At 42.8% G+C, this 9271-nt stretch overlaps 1 protein-coding gene across 1 annotated transcript; it reads right to left on the bottom strand.

Annotated features, from left to right (window-relative positions):
- Positions 1–2722: 2722 nt before the first annotated feature.
- THAP1 (THAP domain containing 1) lies at positions 2723–9271 on the bottom strand. Its single transcript, XM_030467952.1, has 3 exons — positions 9023–9271; positions 8392–8587; positions 2723–4250 (listed from the first exon to the last, which is right to left on the bottom strand). The coding sequence occupies exons 1-3, from the start codon at positions 9091–9093 to the stop codon at positions 3783–3785; spliced, it is 735 nt and encodes a 244-aa protein (XP_030323812.1). The 5' UTR covers positions 9094–9271; the 3' UTR covers positions 2723–3782.

The following is a 9271-nucleotide window of genomic DNA, read 5'->3' as shown; positions in this document are numbered from 1 at the left end:
TGAATAGAGACTGCAGAATTTGATAAATATTTGATAAATTATTTGATAAATAATTTTTTAGTCCTTGGTCATAATACCACAAATACTCATCTGTCAGTGACTCCTGGAGTCCCACACTTAGACCATCACCATACAATCACTTGATAAAACATGGCATCAGCACATGATGCCTATGAGACAAACCTGCAAGTGTAGATTCATCTTAAAATATTAGAAATGGAAACATTTTTCAGTTTACTCCAGCCTCTGTGGCCTCAACTCATGTGGCATGTGCTGTAGTGAGAGCAGAACACTCCACCTCAGTGTATTACAGACAGCTTGGGAACAACTTTCTCTCCATTCTGATTTTCTTGTAGACCCCTCTGGTCATAACATCATCAACATTAGTGACCTGATGATTGAAGAGTCTGATGCTATCAATACAAGAAAGTAACAAAACAAAAACTAAAACTAAAACCAAGTAAGAACTCTGGACTGAGCTATGAAAGTGGGTATCTTGAAGCTCCCCCTTTGCAGAGCCAACTGCTGTGGTTATTATCCTAAACTTGAAGGTCCAGACTTGGGGATTTCTGAAGCCCAGAACTAGATCCCTTCCTCTTAACATAAAAAAATACCACCCCTGAAAATCCCTTCCTTTATGAACGATTGGTCCAGACTGTAGAGCACCTGAAGTCACGTGTATGTATGAGGATACATCTGAAAAGAGACAGTGTGGGGATGAGTGACTGACCCAGCAATGGAAGAAGGCCCAGAGGAGATGGACAAGAATGGTGAGCTCAAAAGGAACAAGGAATAACATAAGGAATAACAATGATTTGTCACAAAGAAAGCTGAAATTAACACAGGAGGAACAGGACTGTAACTTTTGTTTAAGCAAAGGTACAGTTTTATCAGTCAGTCATCAGACTGCATAAACAGCCTTCCCTAAATTAGTCAAGAGTAATGTTTTCCTGAGCTACCCAGACCAGCGTGGGAGGGAAGCCTGTAAGTGACTCAGCCCAATATTAAGAATAAAAACAGAACAACTCGCAAAATCAGCCTGGAAGAGAGCAACTGGCTTGAGCTCAGTTTAACCTACTTGTTCCTTCCCAGAAAGTGGGGACCCACAGTCTCATAATGACAAACATTCAGACACCAGTGATCAGAACTTGTACGGTGTGTTTGTATTGCAATTATCGTGTGTTGCAATCACTACATGTGCTTGTGCTGTGATTTTGGTATAATGCTGTATCACTCTGCTATAGCAACATCCCTGGTATGTCTATGAGAACCTGGTCAGACAGCATTGGACTCTGTATGCAGAACTGTAAATAAGCCCAAAATGGAAGAAGAAACCTCTACTGAATGCACGTCTTCTTCCTTCTTATGGATCACATGCTCCAGGTCACTGAATGGAAGAACTCCTGATAGGAAATTACAGATTCAAACACTGAAGGATTGTTTCATCTATAGATAAGTAGTGCAGCTACAGACCCTCAGCTTCTAAATCAAAACCAGTTAAAATGGAAATGAGAAGCTCATCTAGCTTGTTCAAGTCTTCTCCTAGTTAAAAAATCAAACAAAACAAACAAAAAAAACACCTAAAAAAAAAAACCCTATGCAAAGTACTAGCTTGGTGGTACTCCCCACATTCCTCCCTAACTAGAAGACCTCTTAATAGATCACTAGATCCAATTAAGACACAGAGGACAACCACTTTTTCCAGGAATCCAGGCTTTACAATATAACTTCCCTGTACAATGGCAGGAGGCAGCTACAGGAGGATGGTTTTGTGGAACTGACACTTGATACCCAATGCTTAATGAGCTAATAGTGGCAGGATCAGGGGGAGATTTAATTACTGCAATGATTTAATTATGACAATGTAATGTATCTATTCTCAATAGAGATTCTTATAAATTTACTTCTGAGTAACTGGTTTAAATGTTCGACTTAAGAATACTTAAGATTCCTTTGGGAACTGTTTGAGGTTACTCACAGTGGATTAAACAACTTGGCAACACATTTTTTTCTGCTCACTTCTAATCTTCAGTCTTTTTAACAGCGTAAGGCCTTCTGTCGATTTTGCACAATAAAATGTTGCATTCCGTCAAAAGACCCACATAAGAAGATAAAATTTCTGTTGAAAGAATTGAAAAGGCACAAAGAGAAATCTGTAACAGCAACTACTGTCATCATGACATTTTTGAATCCAGTACTCTGTTTTGCTCTATTATTAATAAACCATCATAGCTGAAGTATAGCAAATAACCTGCTGTGCTTAAAACAGGAGTAACAGACCTGAATCTACAGTCATGACAGACTGGAAGCATCAATGTGCTTTAGCAGATTGTGTTTTGGTTGTTAAAATTAGACAGTAGCTCAAAGCAGTGCGTTCAACCCTGCCAAAGCCACCTGATGAAGTTGCAAGCTGACAGGAAACAGATAAACCTATGGAGGAAAACCTAAAACAGATCTCAGGAAAGAAACAAAGCAAAATGGCAACTAGGAATAGCTACCAAGTTCAAAAGAAACGTATAATAGAAGTATTTTAAAAGGGACTTAGAAACTGTTGTGATTTTAGTCTTATTCAAGCAACTACCTTGCTTTCATTCTTCCTATGCTCAAACTGGGATCTGCTTTGCACTTTCTCCAGGTGCGAGAGAACTTCAAATTTCACACAGGCCACCTGTACCCTAAACCCTCAGGGAAAAGAAAATCTAAGCAAGACAGAAGATTTCTTGGAAAGCTCAGTTTTATTAATTTGCTGTCACAGTTAAGACCACATTAGTAACAACATAGACAAGATGGCGACTGAAGCAGAGGAGGGAAAAGGACAGTGACAAAGGAGTGCCTCAGTGTGACAACCTGTAACACAGACACTTAGTTCTTAATTTTTTTCCCTACAAAACATACCTCTGGATTTGAGCTGCCCCAGTTAGACAGGGAAATCTAATACTTTGCAGAGGTGTAAGGAGAAAGAAATAGAACACTGCATCCAGGTAGGATAATCCTACCATGGCAAAAAATGCCCAATAAGGGCAAATAAGCCCACATTTTTCTTTAAGATGCAGCTCTAATTTCTGCCTGTTGAAGTATCAGCCCTTTTCAAAAGGAATTTATGTTCAGATTTTTGATAGTTTTGCCGCTTTCTAACTTCCTTGATTTTTTGCATGATTAAATAGGCTTCACTGAAGTGCAGTCACATGCATTTTAAAAAATATCAGCTACTTCATTTGTAATTGGACAACCAATCATTAGAATGTACATCTTTATTTCCCTGCAGCACTTGCAGGTGTTCTTTGGTGGCCTGATTCTTCTCCTTCTGCAATCAGTGAAAACTTCTTTCTGGGGATCACCAAGACCATCATTAAGTGCCTCGACAAAGCCTTGCACTAAGCATACAATAACCTCAACTTCACTCTCAGCCACACTCTGTTCCTCTGTAAGCATAAAGAAAGCTACTTTTTAAAAAGAAAGAAAAAATGAAACGAGCAAACAAACAAACACAAACAAAAAACATCCCCACAGGTTTTTAAGGTATTTAACCTTGCATTCTTTTCTCCTGTAAAGGAATTTGAATTTTGTAAACTAAATACATATTCTAATTCTGAGATGCTTGCATTTTCAATACATTACAAGTGTATCAAACAGAAATGACAACAAATAAAGAATGTGATCTCATTTGTGTAAGTGCTTGTTTACTGGTTTAGAATTCTGGAGAGTTTTACACACAGAATTAGCATTTAATTTTTAAACTAAATTTCTTGGCCTAGCAAGGTGAACGCTGATATTCCTGACTTCTAGGCAGGTACTTCCACAACTTCAAAATAGTCATTTGGCAGAATCACGTAGCCTTTTCCTGACAATATGTCTTTTTCTTTCTGAAATTGAACAATCTCTCTCAGTTTTTCAATTTGTCTTTCTTGACGCCGGCATCGCTGTTGTGCCGTCTTGAGTTTCTTCCGCAGTTTTTCAACTTGTTCCTCCAACTGCTGAATTCTTTTTCTCTGATGAACTGTATCCTCTACGGTATAGTTGTGATCGCAAAAAACAGCAAGATTGCTAGGGGTCTGGAGAGGAGGCATCAATAATCCAATACTTGGATCTACAAACCTGGCATCTATTTGAGATAAATGAAAAGCAGGAGTTGATGGAGATGGTGGTAGTGCTGGCGCTGCTGGTGGAGGTGGTGGCGGTGGTGGTGGCGGCGGCGGTGGAGGTGGGGGAGGTGGCAGTGGATCTTCTGGCTGCTCTGCAAACTCTTCTGTCTAGAAACAAGAAAAAAACGGTATATTTTCATGCTTAACAATGTTTACAACACAACTCTCTTACTACAACCCTAGATAATAAAAACAACCAGGAATGAAATTAATAAAACAAATTTCAAATCCTGAATTTTCATAACTGACAAGCAGTTCTGGGCCTGTTTTGTCTGGCTTCTAAACCGGAGATATTTTTAAGCAGCTTCATTTTCAGGGCTCCTTGAAACTCAAGTCCTTGATGTATCAAACAAATCAAAACCTGAAGAATGTAGAAATTACTCACACTTGAAGATTTAGATCAAATACATATCCATTGCTAAGAAGTGAGAACATGGGACGCAGTTCCATGAAACAGAGTTCATGGAACCAGAGTTCAGAGACCTAAAACTCCTCACTGTCATCCCATTACTCATTGTCTCTTCCTTTTTTCTGCTGCATCTTACCATTATACATTTCAGAACTAATAAGAAACACAGCAGAAGTGAATCGTCTTCTTCAGGAGCAGATAAAGGGCCATCTACTGAAGGGGCTGATAAGCTGGCAGAGCAGAGCTAGACGTAAGGCCTGCCTCTCAACAACTGGAAGGGACCAACAATGCCACTGGTTTCAGACTGCAGCATAGGGGTTTGGTTTCATGGGTTATGATGAGCAATAAACATTAATGCTGAAATAAAAGCCATTAATGCTGAAATAAACAGCTCTTCAGCAGCAAAGCAGTCCTCCTCCCAGCCCTGGTATTTACTCTTTGCACAAATACAGGGAGTTGCAAAGATGACACAAAGCTATTTGCTCTCCCATCACTGCATAAGTCTTCTGTCCTTTATTAAAATTCAAAGCAATGCAACAGGAGGTACACCTGCGCTGGCGTATGGAAGGAGTGAGAAACAGGATTGCAAGGATGGCAGATGGGATGGAGCACGACTCTCCCTTTTGGCAGCAGCAGAATACTGACTGGCTCAATTCCACACAAAACTGCATTCTCTATCCCACTGCTCCTGACAGGTTCATTTGTATGGTACAGGGCAACACAGATCCCTCACCACTTGAGGACAGGCCAGAGCAGATACTCAGATTCTTTCTGCCCCAAAGGAAAACAGTATAATTCAGAAATGCTTCTGTGCACACAATGACAAAAAAAACAAACATCCAAACAAACAAAAAAACAAAAACAAAGAAAACAAAAAAAAACAAAAGCCAAGCCAAACCAAACCAAAAACAATAACCAAACAAACAAACAAAAAAAAAACCCCACCACACTGTTCAAAGAAAGGAGCTCGCACATTGCCTGTCAAAAATAAAGTCTCAAAAATAAAGTCTCACACATTCTCAATGAAAGGGGCACTAAAACAATTTTCTAACTACCCATCTTCTGCCAATATTATTACTATACATAAAAGCATAAGGACGGGGACAATGTTGACTGTAAGAGGACCTGACAGTCCTCATCATGTAAATACCAAGCTCATCATATCATGAATGAAGATCATGTCATTAACTTAGTTGACTTAATACACAAACAAGGTAATACTTGGTATTGAGTCTCTAGATATCCCTTTTGCACAAAGTAGAGCACTTGGCAGACAGTAACTGAGCAGGCAGTTTCATGACTGATGTTGATGGAAAACTTCATATGCATTTAAGTATTACTGATCACTTTAAAGCACAAAACCAGCCAATTACCAACTACCACTCTTATTTCTCAGCTGTGAGAAACTGCTGCTAACATGTGCCTATCAAATTCACACATGAATATTCTAATGAGTTAGACCCTATCAGCTATCAAACTTTTTAACTGAAAAACCCACAAGACAAAGATGCAATTGGCAAAGGGAAATTCACCCTTGCTGGAAACACAAGTCAAGATCAGATCATTGGTGGACAGCTGAATTCACTCAGAGACTGCTATTCGCAGCTTATCCAGACCACCCTACCTCTATAAAAACCTTACTATTGTCACAGTGTATCAAGGAGAACAGACTGTCAGTACCGCTGACACATAACAAGTGAATTCAAGTTACTTCTTACAGCCAAAAAATGGCTCTCCTAAAACATAAAAAAAGCATTTCAAATTAAATTACACAAAAGATGAAAAGCTGTATTTCAAAATCAGTGTGGATTCTATTGCAAAACAACCACTGCGAGTCTGCTTTGTTACTGTTATTTCTTGAAGATAGGTGGCAGTTCACTGAAAAAGCAATGAAGCAAATAGCAATAGCACTAAATCCTTCCCTACAGTCAAAAGGCAGTATTTTGTGTTTTTCTAAATCCAGGTGTGATAACAAAATGGGGAATGTGGCTCACCACTAATCCTGCTGCACCAACCACACTTTTACAAATTACCCTAGACATCCAGCCCTCTTTCAGGCTGTAAAAAAATGTGCAACTCTTTAACATGTGGCAATGAAAATGTGGGTCCTTAACAGGTAGCAAGGAAGTACAACCAAACCAAACACTTAACACAGCCATATTTACCTGGAAACTGTCTTTTCTGACATTCTGCATGTATTCTCTTCTCTGTTATTGACAACTTTTCATTTTTCAAATACACTCCCTTTTGCACTTCTGCATCAAATCCAATATTTTATACAAAGAGAAAAATCAACAAGCAGAAGTCCCAGTCTTCCTCTTCTTACTTCATCCCATTCTAGCCCTTGACCTATCCTATTGTCTCCTTTGCCACTTCCACGCACTTTGGGTGGGAGTGTTGATCCACTTGAGGGCAGAAACGCTCTGCAGAGACTCCTCAGCTGGATGGATGAGCTGAGGTGAATTTTATGAGGTTTAACAAGGTCAAGTGCCAGGTCCTGCACTTTGGTCACAACAACCCCAGGTAATGCTACAGGCTTGGGAAGGAGTGGCTGGAAAGCTGCCAGGCAGAAAAGGACCTGGGGGTGTTGGTCAACACCTGGTTGAGTATGAGTTGGCAGTGTGATCAGGTGGCCAAGAAGGCCAACAACATCCTGGCTTGTAACAGGAATAGAGTGGCTAGCAGGAGAAGGGAAGTGATCATGCCCCTGTACTTGGCACTGGTGAGGCTGCAGCTCAAGTACTGTGTTCAGTTTTGGTCCCCTTGCTACAGGAAGGATATTCTAATTGAACTGCAGAGAAGAGCAACCACACTGGTGAAGGGTGTGACGCACAAGTCCTGTGAGGAGAGAGGATGAGGGAACTGGGGTTGTTTAGTCGGGAGGAGGCTGAGAGATCTTATTGCTCTGCTACAACTACCTGAAAGGAGGTTGTAGGGAGGTGGGTGCTGCCCACTTCTCTCAATCGAACAATGATAAGACTACAGACAATAGCTTGACATTGCCCCAGGAGAGGTTTAGACTAGATTGGAGGAAGAATTTTTTTACTGAGACGGTAGTCAGGAGTTGAAATAGGCTGCTCAGAGAGGCAGTGGAGTCACCATCCCTGGAATTATTTAGAGACTGTGCAGATGTACAATACATCTCACAGGAGACTACCATCAGAAGTGCAGACATAAGTCTGAGACCAGTCTGGCTTACAAAGAGGCAAGACAGAAACTTTCAGTACAGACAGATAGCAGGTGCAGCTGCTGTTCTGCCCTCTGACTGCACCACGCGCCCACTCAGTGAAGCCAGAGGGCAGTGCCCTTTAGAAGGGACAGTTAAGTTTCAGGACTAAGATTCATCTTCTCTTCAGTGTTAGCAATAGCCACCAGTGAGCATGGGTGAGTACAGTACAATTTGCAACTACTATCGAAGGCTCTAACTCCAAATATGCCACAAACGCAGTTGAACAACTTAACTTGAGGGCTATGCTTTCTTGCTTTAAATAACATTCCATTAAATGCAGCACAAGATTTTAAACAAAGTTACAGTGCTCAAGCTTCTGTGTATGCACAGAAGAGAAAATCAGAGATACTGCACACCTGTACAATGCTCTACCTGCTCCGGAGCCTCAGACAGCCTACAAAAAACTGCTCTTGTCAAAGCAAATGAGAACAGCTATTCCACATGTTTCTGCCACCACAGCCCTCCACGTGCCTGCAGGTACACACACTCGGGCAGTATCCTTGACAATCTGCACCTTCTGATGGATACTCTACTGCATCAAGCCCTGCCAGGCTAGTAGGAGCAACACACACACATCCCAGTATCTTAGACTACACGTGCTTCGGGTTTACCTTTTCACTGGGTTCAGTATAACAAAATATTGTGGGCACAGCATTTTCTTTCAGAAGCTTGTTGTTGCATTCCCTTTTAAAGCAATCGGGAGTAAAGTGTTCTGAACAAATGCTGCTATACTTGGTTGGCTTGAAGTTTTTCCTTTTAACAGCAGCTTCCCACTTCTTGCAAAGATCGGGTCTTGTAAGTGGAAACCTGTAAATAAGAAGTACTTTAAGCTTTCCTGGAGAGCCTGCTCACACGGGGTCAGGTTACAGCTAGGCACCGCTCTGACTAACCGCAGAATCGCTTCATCTCCCTCCGAGTTAAAGCCCCTCACGCCCGGGGGCAGACTCGTCCTGTCAAACCAGACCCGGCGCAGGGATCGGGCCGGGGCTCTCGGCCCTCCAAAAATCCGGGGCGGGGGGTCCCGCTCTTCCTCGTAAAGGTGGCAAAAAGCGCGCTGTCCCTCGGCTTCCTCAGGGAGCGGCGGGGGTCGGGGCAGCCGGCGGCCCCGGAGTCCGGGGGGGGCTCCCGCTCGGTTCCCGCGGGCGACCGTTGGGTCGCGCGCCGCCCCCGGGCACGCCACGCACGTGTCCCCAGCTCCTCGCAAGCCCCTCCCCCCGACCCCGCCCCGCCGCCCGCGCTCACTTGTGGAAGGAGATGGGCTTCTCTTTGTCATATCGGTTCCGGCAGCGGTAGGCGGAACAGGACTGGACCATCCTTCCCGCCCCGGCCCGCCGCGGCCCGGCGTCCAGGAGACGAGCTCGCCGGCCCCGTTAATTCACCGCCGGGTGCTCATCCTTCCCCCTCACCCCTCCCCCCTGCCCGTGACCCTCCGAGACGGACAGGAGCGGGACGCGGCTTCTCCCAACTCCAAGATGGCGGCGCCAGCTTCAG

The sequence above is a fragment of the Calypte anna genome, chromosome Z (genome assembly GCF_003957555.1).
Source record: "Calypte anna isolate BGI_N300 chromosome Z, bCalAnn1_v1.p, whole genome shotgun sequence".
NCBI lineage: Eukaryota > Metazoa > Chordata > Aves > Apodiformes > Trochilidae > Calypte > Calypte anna.
Note: the sequence above shows the minus strand (reverse complement) of the source record. Positions and strands in the feature narration are given on the sequence as shown.

Bases quoted from the DNA above. Each gene is read 5' to 3' on its own strand.
- THAP1 (XM_030467952.1), bottom strand. From the start codon at position 9,093: ATGGTCCAGTCCTGTTCCGCCTACCGCTGCCGGAACCGATATGACAAA. The intron at 8,588-9,022 runs GTGAGCGCGGGC...TCTTATTTACAG, and splicing joins AAGCCCATCTCCTTCCACAA to GTTTCCACTTACAAGACCCG. The intron at 4,251-8,391 runs GTAAACCCGAAG...TCTTGTTTCTAG, and splicing joins ATACTGAACCCAGTGAAAAG to ACAGAAGAGTTTGCAGAGCA.